The 19,856-nt window shown below is 40.4% G+C and overlaps 1 protein-coding gene across 1 annotated transcript in view; it reads left to right on the top strand.

Annotated features, from left to right (window-relative positions):
• Window positions 1-19,856, top strand: part of LOC106578368 (cadherin-related family member 1a) — a 169,281-nt gene that overhangs the window by 58,478 nt on the left and 90,947 nt on the right. Inside the window, exon 10 of the mRNA XM_082965589.1 lies at window positions 4,940-5,040. Within this exon, the coding sequence (XP_082821715.1) occupies window positions 4,940-5,040 (101 nt within the window). The remainder of the gene's footprint in view (window positions 1-4,939; window positions 5,041-19,856) is intronic.

The raw sequence follows: 19,856 nt of genomic DNA, 5'->3' as shown, positions 1-19,856 counted from the left end.
TACCGTACTTCGAAGCATGTCAACCGCTGTTTAAAATCAATTTTTATGCCATTTTTCTCGTAAAAAAAGCGATAATATTCCGACCGGGAAAGCGTGTTTACGTACAAAAGAGAGAGAAAATAAAAGCATGGGATCCCCTCGTGCACGAGCCTGAGTCTCATAGTACTGTGACTGGCCACTATCCAAAAGCGCTAATGTTTTTCAGCCAGGGGCTGCCTCGATATCATTCAGCTTTTTGCCGCCTTCTGAGAGCCCATGGGAGCCATAGGAAGTGTCACGTAACAGCAGAGATCCCCTGTATTGGATAGAGATAATCAAGAAGGCCAAGAAATGGTCAGACAGGGTACTTCCTGTACAGAATCTTCTCAGGTTTTGGCCTGCCAAATGAGTTCTGTTATACTCACAGACACCATTCAAACAGTTTTAGAAACTTTGGAGTGTTTTCTATCCAAAGCTAATAATTATATGCATATTCTAGTTTCTGGGCAGGAGTAATAATCAGATTAAATTGGGTACGTTTTTTATCCGGCCGTGAAAATACTGCCCCCTAGCCATAACAGGTTAAGCAATGGCTTTTTCCTGGCCACTCTTCCATAAAGCCCAGCTCTTTGGAGTGTACGGCTTAACCTCTCTGGGCTAGGCGGGACGAAATCGTCCCACCTACGCAACAGCCAGTGGAATCCCGTGGCGCGATTTTCAAATACCTTAGAAATGCTATTACTTCAATTTCGCAAACATATGACTATTTTAAAGCATTTTAAAGACAAGACTCTCATTAATCTAACCACACTGTCCGATTTCAAAAAGGCTTTACAACGAAAGCAAAACATTAGATTATGTCAGCAGAGTACCCAGCCAGAAATAATCAGACACCCATTTTTCAAGCTAGCATATAATGTCACAAAAACCCAGAAGACAGCTAAATGCAGCACTAACCTTTGATGATCTTCATCAGATGACACACCTAGGACATTATGTTATACAATACATGCATGTTTTGTTCAATCAAGTTCATATTTATATCAAAAACCAGCTTTTTACATTAGCATGTGAAGTTCAGAACTAGCATACCCCCCCGCAAACCTCCGGTGAATTTACTAAATTACTCACGATAAACGTTCACAAAAAACTTAACAATTATTTTAAGAATTATAGATACAGAACTCCTTTGTGCAATCGAGGTGTCCGATTTTAAAATAGCTTTTCGGTGAAAGCACATTTTGCAATATTCTCAGTAGATAGCCCAGCCATCATGGCTAGCTATTTAGACACCCACCAAGTTTAGCCCTGACCAAAGTCAGATTTACTATTACAAAAGTTTGATTACCTTTGCTGTTCTTCGTCAGAATGCACTCCCAGGACTGCTACTTCAATAACAAATGTTGGTTTGGTCCAAAATAATCCATCGTTATATCCATATAGCGGTGTTTTGTTCGTGCGTTCAAGACACTATCCGAAGTGTAAATAAGGGTCACGAGCATGGCGCAATTCATGACAAAAAAAATCAAAATATTCCATTACCGTACTTCGAAGCATGTCAACCGCTGTTTTAAATCCATTTTTATGCAATTTTTCTCGTAAAAAAGCGATAATATTCCGACCGGGAATCTGCGTTTAGGTAAACAGAGGAAAGAAAACAAAGCATTCGGTCGACGCGGGCACGCGCCTGAGTCTCACAGCCAGAGCCTGCAAAGCCACGATTCAGCTTTTTGCCGCCTTCTGAGAGCCTATGGGAGCCATAGGAAGTGTCACGTTATAGCAGAGATCCTCAGTCTTCAATAAACAGAGGCAAGAAGAACGACACCTTGTCAGACAGGCCACTTCCTGCATGAAATCTTCTCAGGTTTTTGCCTGCCATATGAGTTCTGTTATACTCACAGTTTTAGAAACTTTAGGGTGTTTTCTATCCAAAGCCAATAATTATATGCATATTCTAGTTACTGGGCAGGAGTAGTAACCAGATTAAATCGGGTACGTTTTTTATCCAGCCGTGTCAATACTGCCCCCTTGCCCTAACAGGTTAAAGTGTTTCTATGGACAGATAATCCAATCTCTGCTGTGGATCTTTGCAGCTCCTTCAGGGTTATCTTTGGTCTCTTTGATGCCACTCTGATTAACCTGTTAGGGCTAGGGGGCAGTATTTGCACGGCTGGATAAAAAAATGTACCCGATTTAATCTGGTTACTAATCCTACCCAGTAACTAGAATATGCATATACTTATTATATATGGATAGAAAACACCCTAAAGTTTCTAAAACTGTTTGAATTGTGTCTGTGAGTATAACAGAACTCATTTGGCAGGCAAAACCCTGAGACAGATTCTGACAGGAAGTGGATACCTGATGTGTTGTATTACCTTTAAACCTATGCCATTGAAAAACACAGGGGCTGAGGAATATTTTTGGCACTTCCTATTGCTTCCACTAGATGTCACCAGCCTTTACAAAGTGTTTTGAGTCTTCTGGAGGGAGATCTGACCGAACAAGAGCCATGGAACGATGATGGCCCATTAGACACCTGGCGCGCTAGGTCATGCTGGGTACCCTCGTTCCAATACATTTTAAAAGATTTTGCATTCGTCCGCCTTGAATTTTATTCATGTTCTGGTTAAAAAAGGCCCTAATGATTTATGCTATACAACGTTTGACATGTTTGAACGAACGTAAATATATTTTTTCCCCTCGTTCATGACGAGAAGTCCGGCTGGCTTAGATCATGTGCTAACAAGACGGAGATTTTTGGACATAAATGATGAGCTTTTTTGAACAAAACTACATTCGTTATGGACCTGTGATACCTGGAAGTGACATCTGATGAAGAGAATCAAAGGTAATGGATTATTTACATAGTATTTTCGATTTTAGATCTCCCCAACATGACGTCTAGTCTGTATCGCAACGCGTATTTTTCTGGGCGCAGTGCTCAGATTATTGCAAAGTGTGATTTCCCAGTAAGGTTATTTTTAAATCTGGCAAGTTGATTGCGTTCAAGAGATGTAAATCTATAATTCTTTAAATGACAATATAATATTTTACCAATGTTTTCTAATTTTAATTATTTAATTTCTGACGCTGACTTGACTGCCGGTTATTGGAGGGAAACGATTTCCTCAACATCAATGCCATAGTAAAACGCTGTTTTTGGATATAAATATGAACTTGATAGAACTAAAAATGCATGCATTGTCTAACATAATGTCCTAGGAGTGTCATCTGTTGGAGATTGTAAAAGGTTAGTGCATAATTTTAGCTGATTTTATGGTTTTGGTGACGCCTGTCTTTGAATTGGCAAAACATTACACACAGCTATTGTCAATGTACTCTCCTAACATAATCTAACTTTATGCTTTCGCCGTAAAACCTTTTTGAAATCGGACAACGTGGTTAGATTAAGGAGTTGTTTATCTTTCAAAGGGTGTAAGATAGTTGTATGTTTGAAAAATTTGAATTTTGACATTTATTTGGATTCAAATTTGCCGCTCTTGAAATGCACCTGCTGTTGATGGAGTGCACCACCTAGCCCACCACCTATGCCCTCTTTGCCTGGTCCATGTGTTTTGGTGGGCAGCCCTCTCTTTGCAAGTTTGTTGTGGTGACATATTCTTTAAATTTTTTAATAATTAATTTAATGGTGCTCCTTGGGATGTTCAAAGTTTCTGATATTTATTTATAACCCAACCCTGATCTGTACTTCTCCACAACTTTGTCCCTGACCTGTTTTGAGGGCTCATTGGTCTTCATGGTGCCGCTTGCTTGGTGGTGCCCCTTGCTTAGTGGTGTTGCAGACTCTGGGGCCTCTCAGAACAGGTGTATATATACACTGAGATCATGTGACAGATCATGCGACACTAAATAAAGTCCACCTGTGTGCAATCAAACTTATGTGACTTCTGAAGGTAATTGGTTGCACCAGATCTTATTTAGTGGCTTCATAGCAAAGGGGGTGAATACATATGCACGCACCACTTTTCCGTTTTTTTATTTATTTGAATCCTCACCAGACATCACCGACAATAACCCACCGTTGCTGGACCAGACAGGACTGTCAAAAAGTGCTCTTCACTGACGAATCGCGGTTTTGTCTCACCAGGGGTGATGGTCGGATTTGCGTTTATCGTTGAAGGAATGAGTGTTACGCCGAGGCCTGTACTCTGGAGCGGGATCGATTTGGAGGTGGAGGGTCCATCATGGTCTGGGGCGGTGTGTCACAGCATCATCGGACTGAGCTTGTTGTCATTGCAGGCAATCTCAACGCTGTGCATTACAGGGAAGACAGCCTCCTCCCTCATGTGGTACCCTTCCTGCAGGCTCATCCTGACATGACCCTCCAGCATGACAATGCCACCAGCCATACTGCTCGTTCTGTGCATGATTTTCTGCAAGACAGGATTGTGTGTTCTGCCATGGCCAGCGAATTCCAGGATCTCAATCCTACTGAGCACGTCTGGGACCTGTTGGATCGGAGGGTGAGGGCTAGGGCCATTCCCTCCAGAAATGTCAGGGAACTTGCAGGTGCCTTGGTGGAAGAGTGGGGTAACATCTAACAGCAAGAACTGGCAAATCTGGTTCAGTCCTTGAGGAGAAGATGAACTGCAATACTTAATGCAGCTGGTGGCCACACCAGATACTGACTGTTACTTTTGATTTTGTTCCCCCCTTTGTTCAGGGACACATTATTCCATTTCTGTTAGTCACATGTCTGTGGAACTTGTTCAGTTTATGTCTAAGTTGTTGAATCTTGTTTTGTTCAAACAAATATTTACACATGTTAAGTTTGCTGAAAGTAAACGCAGTTGACAGTGAGAGGATGTTTCTTTTTTTGCTGAGTTTACTTAGAAAAACAAGTGTTAAGAGTGTATAATGTACATTGAATAGTACATCCCTACTCCCTATGACATGTTCCTTTCGTACTGTAATATCTCTCCTCTGTCCTATGCAGGTACAGATGGTGTTTTTAGCATCAACAAAACAAGTGGTGTGATCAGTCTGCTGACTTACCCTATCTTTCTGAAGAGGGAAACTTTCAACATGAAAGTCAAGGTAGGTTTTTGTAGCCAAACAATAAGACAGAACTGTAGGCTATAATATACTGCTCCAGTAGGAGTTGTTTGTTTGTTTGATTGTTATGGAACGTGTTCCTAGTCACTGTAATACTTTTGTGTAATCTCAACAGTAAAACACTGCAGAATGCACAGTAAAATTAATGTGCAGACAGCATTGAATTATGGGTAAAATGCTGAAAAATACTGTTATTAACTGTAATTGGAAGCCTCCTGTAAGAATTACTCTAACATACTGTATTTCTTTACAGTAATAGCTTATGCCTACTGTAGATTCAAATGATCAGTTTCAGGCATGAACGTCATGCTGTCAGGTGAGACATATGAAGCTCAGACTAGTTTAGAAACTATCTTCTTGAAGCGGCTGTGAAGTGGAAGAATATTTTCAACTTCTGCTGGGTAGGAATCTTGACTTGTTTATAAGTATCTTTATTGCTAGACAATGTTGAATTACTGCATATTTTCTTAGCTGGCTTAAGTTCGCTAGCTAGCTCAAATTGATGCAAGCCATTTTGGTCTGCTCTAAATTGCTCGTAAATATCTTGCTGTGCGACCTAGATGAAAATCACCCAGATAATATTTGTTGTGATGATAGGCTTTTAGGTACACCGCAGCCTCTGAGTGACATAGAAAATAAACTGAGTGCAGATTTGTGACGCTGTGTTTTCACCATTAATACAGAGAAAATGTCTTGTTTCTAGCAGTTCAAAAGATATTACCCATATTTTTAGCGGCACAATGTTTTTTTGCAGATAGATGGGCTGTATTTTACACATAATCCACACCATGGACCGTTAAACTACTTGTGAGCCACTAAACCCAATGAATGAATGACTACTCCACCAGTGTTGTATCGAGGTGCCTGCCAACCTAAGGTGTTTGCCACTGGGAAGCTGTAAATCAGTGTCGCTCGCAGTAGCTAGTAACATGGCCAATTGTTTCCCCTCCCAGGGTTATATTTAAAGTAGGATAGCAGCCTACACAACAAATAACTAATAGTGGTAGCCAACCAGATGTCACCGTGATACAGTCCACTCAATGGGAAGAGCATGAATGCCAAGAACACCAGGACACAATGTCCTCCTTTGCCCTGTGTGATTTGGTTCGCTTGGCTCTCAGCTGCACAACATATGTCATCGTTTTGCAGGCCAGGGGTGTCCATTATAGCTTCTCCCCGCTAACCATTTGTTTAATGTAAATAATGTTGTTCCATAATGTTACAGTGTTAGCTAAACCTGTTCACTTTACTAGTAGTATGCAAATGTTTGGTGGCACAGAAAGAAAATGAAATGAGTCTGGTAAAATAATCTGTGGTATTGTGTAGGCTAAAGCAATGTTTTATTAGTTAGCTAGTATTTTGAAGTAGGTGTATCTAGCTGTCTCTTTTTTGTATTTGTTCAATGCCTTCAGGATAGGCGTCCCACTAGCGGCACACCTCGACAACATCCGGTGAAATTGCAGAGCGCGAAATTCAAATTACAGTATTATAAATATTTAACATTCATAAAAATACAAGTGTTATACATCAAACTAAAGTTTAACTTCTTGTTAATCCAGCCGCTGTGTCAGATTTCAAAAAGGCTTTACGGCGAAAGCACACCATGCGATTATCTGAGGACAGCACCCCGCTTACAAAAGCATACAAACATTTTCAAGCCAAGTAGAGGAGTCACAAAAGTCATAAATAGCAATAACATTAATCACTTACTGTCATGAGAATTTTCTATCCCAATGATAATAACTAACAATCAATAAGCTTTGACCAATCCACAAGGTTTGTAAGACACTGGGTTAATAATTAGTCAAAGACTCAGCTTCTGCAAAAGGTTCATACAGTTTATTCACGAGAACGTTCTGAAGTCCATAATACAAAGACATCCATTTTATAGTTCACCCCTTACTTACGCACATACATCCACACAAACAGTAGATATCCTACGCACATACACACACACGAACAGTAGGTGAGTTGTATGCCTCCCCAGAGTTCTCACCACTGTTTATCACTACCCAGCGCTGTCCGTTCCATTCCCCCGAGATTAGAGAAACCTTGAAAAGGTTCCCTGTCCTATCATAAGTTTCTCCGAGTTCTAGCCAGGTCGAGTCAAACACAGTTTAATTGTTCTCTGTATTTTCTTCGGCACACACATACACACACATTTATCTCCCTCCCAGTCCAACCTAGTTGGACTTATGTTTAATACTTTAACTTCTCTAGGGCAAGTGGGACGATTTCGTCCCACCTACGTAACAGCCAGTGGAATCCCGTGGCGCGTTATTCAAATAGCTTAGAAATGCTATTACTTCAATTTCTCAAACATATGACTATTTTACACCATTTTAAAGACAAGACTCTCGTTAATCTAACCACACTGTCCGATTTCAAAAAGGCTTTACAACGAAAGCAAAACATTAGATTATGTCAGCAGAGTACCCAGCCAGAAATAATCAGACACCCATTTTTCAAGCTAGCATATAATGTCACATAAACCCAAACCACAGCTAAATGCAGCACTAACCTTTGATGATCTTCATCAGATGACACACCTAGGACATTATGTTATACAATACATGCATGTTTTGTTCAATCAAGTTCATATTTATATTCAAAACCAGCTTTTTACATTAGCATGTGACTTTCAGAACTAGCATTCCCACCGAACACTTCCGGTGAATTTACTAAATTACTCACGATAAATGTTCACAAAAAACATAACAATTATTTTAAGAATTATAGATACAGAACTCCTTTGTGCAATCGAGGTGTCCGATTTTAAAATAGCTTTTCGGTGAAAGCACATTTTGCAATATTCTGAGTACATAGCCCAGCATCACAGGGCTAGCTATTTAGACACCCAGTAAGTTTAGCACTCACCAAAGTCCGATTTACTATTAGAAAAGTTTGATTACCTTTGGTGTTCTTCGTCAGAATGCACTCCCAGGACTGCTACTTCAATAACAAAGGTTGGTTTGGTTCAAAATAATCCATTGTTATATCCAAATAGCGGCGTTTTTTTCGTGCGTTCAGACACTATCCAAGGGTGACGAAGGGTCACGCGCACGGCGCATTTCGTGACAAATAATTTCTAAATATTCCATTACCGTACTTCGAAGCATGTCAACCGCTGTTTAAAATCAATTTTTATGCCATTTTTCTTGTAAAAAAGCGATAATATTCCGACCGGGAAACCCTGTTTTCGTTCAAAGATAAAACATGGAGTCAACTCGTGCACGAGCCTGAGTCTCACAGTACTGTGAGCAGCCACTATCCAAACGCGCTAATGTTTTTCAGCCATAGCCTGCAAAGCCACGATTCAGCTTTTTGCCGCCTTCTGAGAGCCCATGGGAGCCGTAGGAAGTGTCACGTAACAGCAGAGATCCCCTGTATTGGATAGAGATAATCAAGAAGGGCAAGAAATTGTCAGACAGGGCACTTCCTGCATGGAATCTTCTCAGGTTTTGGCCTGCCAAATGAGTTCTGTTATACTCACAGACACCATTCAAACAGTTTTAGAAACTTTGGAGTGTTTTCTATCCAAAGCTAATAATTATATGCATATTCTAGTTTCTGGGCAGGAGTAATAATCAGATTAAATCGGGTACGTTTTTTATCCGGCCGTGAAAATACTGCCCCCTAGCCATAACAGGTTAACCTGTTGGGGCTAGGGGGCAGTATTTTCACGGCCGGATAAAAAAGGTACCTGATTTAAACTGGTTACTACTCTTAACCAGAAACGAGAATATGCATATATATAGCATATTTGGATAGAAAACACTCTAAAGTTTCTAAAACAGTTTGAATGGTGTCTATGAGTATAACAGAACTCATATGGCAGGCAAAAACCTGAGAAGATTCCATGCAGGAAGTGCCCTGTCAAACAATTTGTTGCCCTTCTAGGGCATCTCTATCAAAAATACAGCATCTCTGCTGTAACATGACATTTTCTAAGGCTTCCATTGGCTCTAAGAAGGCACCAGAAAGTGGAATGAGAGCTTTGCAGTCTCTGGGCGAAAAACAGCAAGAGTGTTTGTGAGTGGTCAGGCAGGGAACACTGACACTGGAGCGCGCGTGCACGAGAGGACTCAATTTTTTTCTTTCTGTCTTTGAATGAATACAACGTCGCCCGGTTGGAATATTATCGCTATTTTACGAGAAAAATTGCATAATTTTTTTTTTTAAACAGCGTTTGACATGCTTCGAAGTACGGTAATGGAATATTTTGACCTTTTTTGTCACGAAATGTGCCCGCGCGTCACCCTTCGGATACTGACCTCAACGCACGAACAAAACGGAGCTATTTCAATATAACTATGGATTATTTCGAACCAAAACAACATTTGTTGTTGAAGTAGAAGCCCTGGGAGTGCATTCTGACGAAGAACAGCAAAGGTAATCCAATTTTTCTAATAGTAAATCTGAGTTTGGTGAGGGCCAAACTTGGTGGGTGTCAAATTAGCTAGCCTTGATGGCCGGGCTATCTACTCAGAATATTGCAAAATGTGCTTTCGCCGAAAAGTTATTTTAACCTCATTTACATTTAAGTCATTTTAGCAGACGCTCTTATCCAGAGCGACTTACAGTAGAGTGCATACATTTTTATTACATTTTTACATACTGGCCCCCCGTGGGAATCGAACCCACAACCCTGGCGTTGCAAGCGCCATGCTCTACCAACTGAGCTACAGTGGGACTGACGGTCTCCTCGGATAGGGGGGCGCTACAGCGATTTTTCAAAAAAATTCGTGCCCATTTTAAATGGCCTCCTACTCAAAATCAGAAGGTAGGATATGCATATAATTAATACTTGTGGATAGAAAACACCCTAAAGTTTCTAAAACTGTTTGAATGGTGTCTGTGAGTATAACAGAACTCATATGGCAGTCAAAACCCCGAGACCTATCGTAACAAGATGTGGAATTCTGAATTGCGGACTCAACTTCATCACTTTTCCTATAAATCACACCATGAGCAATGGTTCATTGAGCACTTCCTATTGCTTTCACTAGATGTCCCCAGTCTTTACAAAGTGGTTTGAGTCTCCTACTGTGAAAACTGACAGAATGAGAGTCTGTGGAAAGTGGTCACATGAGGAGGGCCATCACCATTATGACGTCGGCACCCCTGGCTACCCTCCCCTTTCGAAATGTTTAGAAAGACAATGCAATCGTCCACTTGAATCTTATTGGAGCTCTGGTTGAAAAAGGCCCTAAAGATTTATGTTATACAACGTTTGACATGTTTGAACGAACCTAAAAAAAAAAAAAAATGCATTTTATTGAAAGAGGAGTCCCGCGGCCAACGGAGCTTTTGGTGCAGCCTTCAGAACGCGCTAACAAGAACAAGCTATTGGGACGTAAAGGATTAACTTTTTCGAACGAAAATACATTTGTTGTGGACCTGGGACCCCTGGAAGTGCTTTCTGATGAAGATAATCAAAGGTAAGGGATTATTGACAATAGTATACAAGAGTAGATTTGATATGCGATTGTTCCAAGATGGCGCTGACCTGTAACGGTAGCCGATTTTTCTGAGTATCGCATCCCATTTTATCGCAAAGTGTGATTACCCAGTAAAGTTATTTTTAAATCGGGCATTGCAGGTGCTTTCAAGAGATGCTAATCTATAAATCTTAGAATGACAATATTACATTTTAAAAATGTTTTCGAATAGTAATTTAGTAAATTGTAGCGTTGTTTCACCGGACGCATTTGAGGAAAAATAGTTAGTCAACGTTACGCGCCGATGTAAAATGCTGTTTTTATATATAAATATGAACTTTATCGAACAAAAGAATGCATGTATTGTGTAACATGATGTCCTAGGAGTGTCATCTGCTGAAGATTGTCAAAGGTTAGTGCTGCATTTAGCTGTTTTTTTGTTATTTGTGATGCATGTTGTTGGTCGGAAAATGGCTATTGTGGCTACTTTTACGATATACTCCTCTAACATAATCTAATGTTTTGCTTTTGCTGTAAAGCCTTTTTGAAATCGGACAACGTGGTTCGATTCAGGAGAGGTGTATCTGTAAAACGATATAACATAGTCCTATGTTTGAAAAAAAAAATATTACATTTTGTTATGCTAATGGCGATAGGATTTTTTGCTGGAGCCCGACCAGGGGTTAAAATCTGACACCGCGATTGCATAAAGGAGTTCTGTATCTATAATTCTTAAAATAATTGTTATGTATTTTGTGAACGTTAATCGTGAGTAATTAAGTAAATTCACCGGAAGTTTGCGGTGGGTATGCTAGTTCTGAACATCACATGCTAATGTAAAAAGCTGGTTTTTGATATAAATATGAACTTGGTTGAACAAAACATTAATGTATTGTATAACATAGTCCTAGGAGTGTCATCTGATGAAGATCATCAAAGGTTAGTGCTGCATTTAGCTGTGGTTTTGGTTTTTGTGACATATATGCATGCTTTGAAAATGGCTGTGTGATTATTTTTGGCAGGGTACTCTCCTGACATAATCTAGTGTTTTGCTTTCGCTTTAAAGCCTTTTTGAAATCGGACAGTGTGGTTAGATTATCGAGAGTCTTGTCTTTAAAATGGTGTAAAATAGTCATATGTTTGAGAAATTGAAGTTATAGCATTTATGAGGTATTTGTATTTCGTGCCACACGATTCCACTGGCTGTTGACTAGGTGGAACGCAAACGTCCCACCTTGCCCAGGGAGGTTAATCTTCCCAATAACTTGTTCATTTTATTGTTCAAAAATTGCATGTTTGCTAGCAGATTTGAGGGTAGTGGGGGTTTATTCGATCGCCTCCGACTTCTCAGAAGGCAGTCCGCTCTCCGGCCTCTCTTTCTCCACCTCCTCTTCACGCAGATCACTGGGGTCGGGGCCTGTTCCCGAGGGAGCCGTATATCCTCCGCCTCGTGCTCGTCATAGTTGTGAAATAAGAAAAACATTCTGCTCGTCGGTGGTGAGTAATCGCAGTCCAGATGTCTAGAAGTTATTTTCGGTCATAAGAGACAGTAGCGGCAACATTATGTACAAAATGATTAAAAAATAAGTTACAAACAAAACAGATAAACAAACAAAAAAACACAATTGGTTGGGGGCACGTAAAACGTCTGCCTTCTGTTCCAGCGCCATCTTACAAATTAATGCTTGTTCTATGTCAAAACCCATTATTTTCCCAATGTTAGATCTTATTTTTCCCCAGTAAGCTTCATTTGCGGGTCAGGACCAAAAGATATGAGAGTGATCCGCCCTTGATAGCCCGCATTCTCTCCAACAAGGGTGTTTGGAGCCAATTTGTTTTGATTTCAATTTAGGTGTAATAAAGATACGTATAACATTCTTCCAACAGAATTCTATCCAAGACCTTGAGTTGGTAGAGCTTAATTGAGTCGTAAATATGTTCAATCATGTTTCATCAGTTATTTCAATAAGTTCCTCCTCAAATTTCAGTTTAATATAGATTGTGGAGTGTTTCTTTGAGGATAGAATACCCAGGTAAAGATTTGGAATAATTTTTCTGATACTCTCGGTTAGGTTCTACTTTTCAAAGTAAATAACTCAACGGACACACTAGAAAAGCTTAACCAAGTTTAATTCTTCCCAGAGGGTCAATACAGATGTAATTCAGACACAGACATGGCTTCCTCCGTGGTAGTATTCATATCCCACTTTGGGTGGAGTCTCCTCCTTATCGCTAAACATTGCATAATTATTGCTAAGCAGTGAGCTAAGTGATATGAGCCTTCAATGGTTTCTCCCCTTATCAGTACTGCCACATGCGATCGTGTTCCCTTCACTCAGCCCGTCTAAGCTTCATTATGGCACCCCTCATGTCTCTTTTGTAACTAATGTTCCTATACAATTGAGTATAACAATGTTCAAAGTTTCACCCAGAAGCCAACATCCACAAGTTGTATGCGTTAGTGAATACTTGGATCAATTTGTAATGTCTGTTGCAAGGAGAGGACCAAGGTGCAGCGTGATACGTGTTCATGATGGTATTTATTTTATCTGAACACTGAATCAAAAACAAATTAGAGACAATGATAGACAGCTGTCCCTGATTGAGAACCATACCCGGCCAAAACAAAGAAATACGCAAAATATCGAAAACGGAATATAGAATGCCCACCCTAGTCACACCCTGGCCTAACCAAAATAGAGAACAAAACCCTCTCTATGGCCAGGGTGTGACACAATTTCTGAGGTGCCCGATGGTCAATCACGTTTATATACACTGCTCAAAAAAATAAAGGGAACACTTAAACAACACAATGTAACTCCAAGTCAATCACACTTCTGTGAAATCAAACTGTCCACTTAGGAAGCAACACTGATTGACAATAAATTTCACATGCTGTTGTGCAAATGGAATAGACAACAGGTGGAAATTATAGGCAATTAGCAAGACACCCCCAATAAAGGAGTGGTTCTGCAGGTGGGGACCACAGACCACTTCTCAGTTCCTATGCTTCCTGGCTGATGTTTTGGTCACTTTTGAATGCTGGCAGTGCCTTCACTCTAGTGGTAGCATGAGACGGAGTCTACAACCCACACAAGTGGCTCAGGTAGTGCAGCTCATCCAGGATGGCACAACAATGCGAGCTGTGGCAAGAAGGTTTGCTGTGTCTGTCAGCGTAGTGTCCAGAGCATGGAGGCGCTACCAGGAGACAGGCCAGTACATCAGGAGACGTGGAGGAGGCCGTAGGAGGGCAACAACCCAGCAGCAGGACCGCTACCTCCGCCTTTGTGCAAGGAGGTGTAGGAGAAGCACTGCCAGAGCCCTGCAAAATGACCTCCAGCAGGCCACAAATGTGCATGTGTCTGCTCAAACGGTCAGAAACAGACTCCATGAGGGTGGTATGAGGGCCCGACGTCCACAGGTGGGGGTTGTGCTTACAGCCCATCACCGTGCAGGACGTTTGGCATTTGCCAGAGAACACCAAGATTGGCAAATTTGCCACTGGCGCCCTGTGCTCTTCACAGATGAAAGCAGGTTCACACTAAGCACGTGACAGACGTGACAGTGTCTGGAGACGCCGTGGAGAACGTTCTGCTGCCTGCAACATCCTCCAGCATGACCGGTTTGGTGGTGGGTCAGTCATGGTGTGGGGTGGCATTTCTTTGGGGGGCCGCACAGCCCTTCATGTGCTCGCCAGAGGTAGCCTGACTGCCATTAGATACCGAGATGAGATCCTCAAACCCCTTGTGAGACCATATGCTGGTGCGGTTGGCCCTGGGTTCCTCCTAATGCAAGACAATGCTAGACCTCATGTGGCTGGAGTGTGTCAGCAGTTCCTGCAAGAGGAAGGCATTGATGCTATGGACTGGCCCGCCCGTTCCCCAGACCTGAATCCAATTGAGCACATCTGGGACATCATGTCTCGCTCCATCCACCAACGCCACGTTGCACCACAGACTGTCCAGGAGTTGGCGGATGCTTTAGTCCAGGTCTGGGAGGAGATTCCTCAGGAGACCATCCGCCACCTCATCAGGAGCCTGCCCAGACGTTGTAGGGAGGTCATACAGGCACATGGAGGCCACACACACTACTGAGCCTCATTTTGACTTGTTTTAAGGACATTACATCAAAGTTGGATCAGCCTGTAGAGTGGTTTTCCACTTTAATTTTGACTGTGACTCCAAATCCAGACCTCCATGGGTTGATAAATTGGATTTCCATTGATTATTTTTGTGTGATTTTGTTGTCAGCACATTGAACTATGTAAACAAAAAAGTATTTAATAAGATTATTTCTTTCATTCAGATCTAGGATGTGTTGTTTAAGTGTTCCCTTTATTTTTTTGAGCAGTATATTTTTGAAGTAGTGTTGAACCTGTAGGTACCTGTAAAAATCTTGTTTATCCAAGCCATGTTTTTTACTTAGGTCCTGGAAGCTCTCTATATGCCCATTACTTATAAATGTACAAAATTATGTGATTATCTCTGCATCCACAGTTTAAATCTGCTATCCTAAATTGCTGGGATGAAGCTGGGGTCGTATGCAGGCAAACTCAGCAGTTTGACCTCTCTGTCTAAATTAATTTGCTTCACTACCCTAAACCATGACTTAAGAGAGAAATTAATACACAGATTTAGTCTATTGTATATTTCTATTACCATGTCCTTATTACCCAAAACTGACTGTATAGGTATCTCTGTCAAAGTAGTCACGATGTCCTTCCATTTGGATTCGTATTCTGAATTGCACCAACACACCAGATGTCTCAATTGGGCTGACACAAAATAATATTTTAGGCTTGGTAAGGCCATACCCCCCCCTTGTTTTTTGGTAATTGTAATGTTTTATATATGACTCTTGGCCTCATACTGTTCCAGATAAAACGTGATAACCGTTTATCCCATTCCCTATCCCAACTGTTTAGGTGTTATTTCTATGGGCAGTGATTGGAACAATTACAGTAACCTCAGCAGGATGTTCATTTTGATATTTTAATTCTAATAATAAGATCCAAAGGAAGTGAATTCCACCTGTCCAGATCATCATATATTTTCTTGCTGATGGAAATGTAATTCTTGTCATAAAGTTTGGGTGTAACTTTTAGAAGATTTACTCCAAGCTATTTAATGGATGAAGAGGTCCACTGGAAGTTATTCAGCTCTTGCTGCGGGGTTTAATTATATAGTAGGGCTTGGGTCTTGTGTACATTAAACCTGTTAGGGACAGACGTTCCGCTAGCGGAATGCCTCACCAATATCCAATGGTATAGCGTGGCGCGAAATACAAATACCTCAAAAATGAAAAAACTTCAATTTCTCAAACATATCACTATTTTACACCATTTTAAAGACAAGACTCTCCTTTATCTAAAAACATTGTCCGATTTCAAAAAGGCTTTACAACGAAAGCAAAACATTAGATTGTCAGGAGAGTACCCTGCCAAAAATAATCACACAGCCATTTTCAAAGCATGCATATATGTTATACAATACATGCATGTTTTGTTCAACCAAGTTCATATTTATATAAAAAAAACAGCTTTTTACACTAGCATGTGATGTTCAGAACTAGCATACCCACCGCAATCTTCCGGTGAATTTACTAAATTACTCATGATAAACGTTGACAAAAAACATAACAATCATTTTAAGAATTATAGATACAGAACTCCTTTATGCAATCGCAGTGTCAGATTTTAAAATAGCTTTTCAGTGAAAGCACATTTTGCAATATTCTGAATACATAGCCCGGCCATCATGGCTAGCTAATTTGATTTACTATAAGAAAAATTGGACTACCTTTGCTGTTCTTTGTCAGAATGCACTCCCAGGACTTCTACTTCAACAACAAATGTTGTTTTGGTCCGAAATAATCCATAGTTATATCCAAATAGCTCCGTTTTGTTCGTGCGTTGAGGTCACTATCCGAAAGTTGACGTGCGGGCGCATTTCGTGACAAAAAAATTCAAAATATTCCATTACCGTACTTCGAAGCATGTCAAACGCTGTTTAAAATACATTTTCATGCTATTTTTCTCGTAAAATAGCGATAATATTCCAACCGGGTGACGTTGTATTCATTCAAACACTGAAAGAAAAACATGGAGTCGTCTCGTGCACTCGCGCTCCAGTGTCATTGTTCTCAGCAGGACCACTCACAAAAACTCTGGAGAGCTCTCATTCCACTTTCTGGCGCCTTCTGAGAGCCAATGAAAGCCTTAGAAATGTCTCGTTACAGCAGAGATGCTGTATTTTTGATAGAGATCCCCTAGAAGGAGAACAAATTGTCAGACAGGGCACTTCCTGTATAGAATCTTCTCAGGTTTTGGCCTGCCATATGAGTTCTGTTATACTCACAGACACCATTCAAACAGTTTTACAAACTTTAGAGTGTTTTCTATCCAAATCTGCTAATTATATACATATTCTAGTTTCTGGGCAGGAGTAGTAACCAGATTAAATCGGGTACGTTTTTTATCCGGCCGTGAAAATACTGCTCCCTATCCCAAACAGGTTAACCACATACCCTGAATATGTTCCAAATGTTTGTAAAACATCCATCAATTGATGTACACTTGAACCTGGGTCTTTAATAATAAGATAACATCAACCAGCTTCATGAGGAATGGTTTTCCAACAGTCTTGAAGGTGTTCCCACATATGCTTTTTGGTTGCTTTTCCTTTACTCTGCGGTCCAACTCACCCCAAACCATCTCAATTGGGTTGAGGTTGCGTGATAGTGGAGGCCAGGTCATCTGATGCAGTACTCTATCACTCTCCTTGGTCAAATAGCCCTTACACAGCCTGGAGGTATGTTTTGGGCCATTGTCTTGTTGAAAAACAAATTATAGTCCTTCTAATCACAAACCAAATGGATGGCGTATCACTGCAGAATGCTTTGGTAGCCATGCTGGTTAAGTGTGCCTTGAATTCTAAATAAATCACATACAGTGACACCAGCAAAGCACCCACACACCATCACACCTCCTCCTCCATGCTTCACAGTGGGAACCGCACATGCAGAGATTATTCGTTCACCTCTTCTGCATCTCACAAAGACACAGTGGTTGGAACAAAAACCTCAAATATGGACTCATCAGACCAAAGGACAGATTTCCACATGTCTGTTGTCCATTGCTCGTGTTTCTTGTTCCAAGCAAGTCTCTTCCTCTTATTGGTATCCTTTAGTAGTAGTTTATTTGCAGCAATTTGACCATGAATGCCTGATTCACACATTCTCCTCTGAACAGTTGATGTTGAGATGTGTCTGTTACTTGAACTCTCTGAAGCATTTATTTGGGCTGTAATCTGAGGTGCAGTTAACTCTAAGTAATTTATCCTATGCAGCAGAGGTAACTCTGGGTCTTCCTTTCCTGTGGCGGTACTCATGAGAGCCACTTTCATCATAGTGCTTGATGGTTTTTGTGACTGTACTTGAAGAAACTTTAAAAGTTCTTGAAATTTTCTGCATTGACTGACCTTCAGGTCTTCAAGTATTGATGGTCTGTTGTTTCTCTTTGCTTATTTGAGCTGTTCTTGCCATAATATGGACTTGGTCTTTTACCAAATAGGGCTATATTCTGTATACCACCCCTACCTTGTCACTGATTGGCTCAAACGCATGAAAAAAGAGAGAAATTCCACACAAAAAAATCATTTTAACAAGGCACACCTGTTATTTGAAATGAATTCCAGGTGACTACCTCATGAAGCTGGTTGAGAGAATGCCAAGAGTGTGCAAATCTGTCATCAAGGCAAATGGTGGCTACTTTGAATAATCTCAAATATAAAATATATTCTGATTTGTTTAAACTTTTTTGGTTACTACATGATTCCATATGTGTAATTTCATCGTTTTGATGTCTTCACTATTATTCTACAATGTAGAAAATAGTAAAAATAAAGAAAAACCCTGGAATGAGAAGGTGTGTCCATACTTATGACTGGTACTGTGTACCTGATGTTCACTGCCTCTTATTGTTATTCCCTGTAAAGATGGGTCCTGTTTTATTGCCTGTGCTAATGGCTCAATGTCCAAGGTGAAGTGCGTGGGTGAAAGATTACAGCCCTGTCTTGGCCCTTGTTCATTCATCTTTATTCTAACAGTCGGACATGAATACAGTGTTTTGATGCACTGTAATACTTCTTTGTTGAAACCAAATCTATCCATAACTTTGAATAGATAATCCCATCCCACTGAATCAAATGCTTTTTCTGTATCTAGACTGATTAATATAGCACTTGTCTTACCCTGAGTGATGTGGTCAGGATGTGGTCCATGACATGTAGTGTTCTCCTTATGCTGTCCTGTGTCTGTCTATTTTGTATTAAACCAGTTTTATTCCTGTCATTCAAATCTGGTATAATGTGCTCCATTCTTTTGCCTATTATTGATGCATACAATTTATCACCCATGTTAAGAATTGTGATAGGTCTATAGGAACTGCATTCCTTCTTATCTTTACCCTCTTTAGGAATTACAGATAATATGGCTTCTTTCCACAATGGTGGAAGATCCCCGTCCCGCAAAGGCCAGTGAAAACAGGCCAGAAGTAGATGTTAGTAGTTGTTATTTTATTTTATTTAACTAGGCAAGTCAGTTAAGAACAAATTCTTATTTACAGTGATGGTATACCAAAATGCAGAAGGCCTCCTGCGGGGACGGGGTCTGAGATTAAATATATTTTAAACAAAATATAAATATAGGACTAAACACACATCACGACAAGAGAGACAACACTACATAAAGAGAGACCTAAGACGACAACATAGCAAGGCAGCAACACATGACAACACAGCATGGTACCAAAACAACATGACAACAACATGGTAGCAACACAACATGGTAGCAGCACAAAACATGGTACAAACATTATTGGGCAACAAACATGAATGTTCTCTGAAGGCTTTGAACCATTCAGAAAGGAAGCCTTCAGTGCCTGGAGATTTGTTTGCTTTTAGATTAGATATTGCATTATTCATTTCTTCAATGGTTATTTCTGATGTAAGTCAATAATTTTGCTTTGTCCCAACTGAGGGGATATCAAGTGAGTTCAGAAAATGCTCTATTGTCTGTGCATCTGCCTTCTCTGGTTGCTTGTACAGATTTGTGTAATATGATTCAAATGCATTCTGTATTTCATCCAATTTGCATGTAATCTTCTTTGTTTTAGGGTCTTTTATTTTGACAAATGTATTCTGTGCTTGTTGTTTTCTGAGTCTCCGTGCTAGTCATTTTGTTGCCCTTGTGCCTGCTTCATAATATTGTTGTTTCAGAAACCTGAGCTTTTTCTCTACTTCTTCACCGTAAATCTGGTAAATTTCCTATTATAACTTTTGAATCTCACATTTTTCAAGA

The sequence above is a fragment of the Salmo salar genome, chromosome 19 (assembly GCF_965601325.2).
Source record: "Salmo salar chromosome 19, fSalSal1, whole genome shotgun sequence".
Classification (NCBI taxonomy): domain Eukaryota; kingdom Metazoa; phylum Chordata; class Actinopteri; order Salmoniformes; family Salmonidae; genus Salmo; species Salmo salar.
Note: the sequence above shows the minus strand (reverse complement) of the source record. Positions and strands in the feature narration are given on the sequence as shown.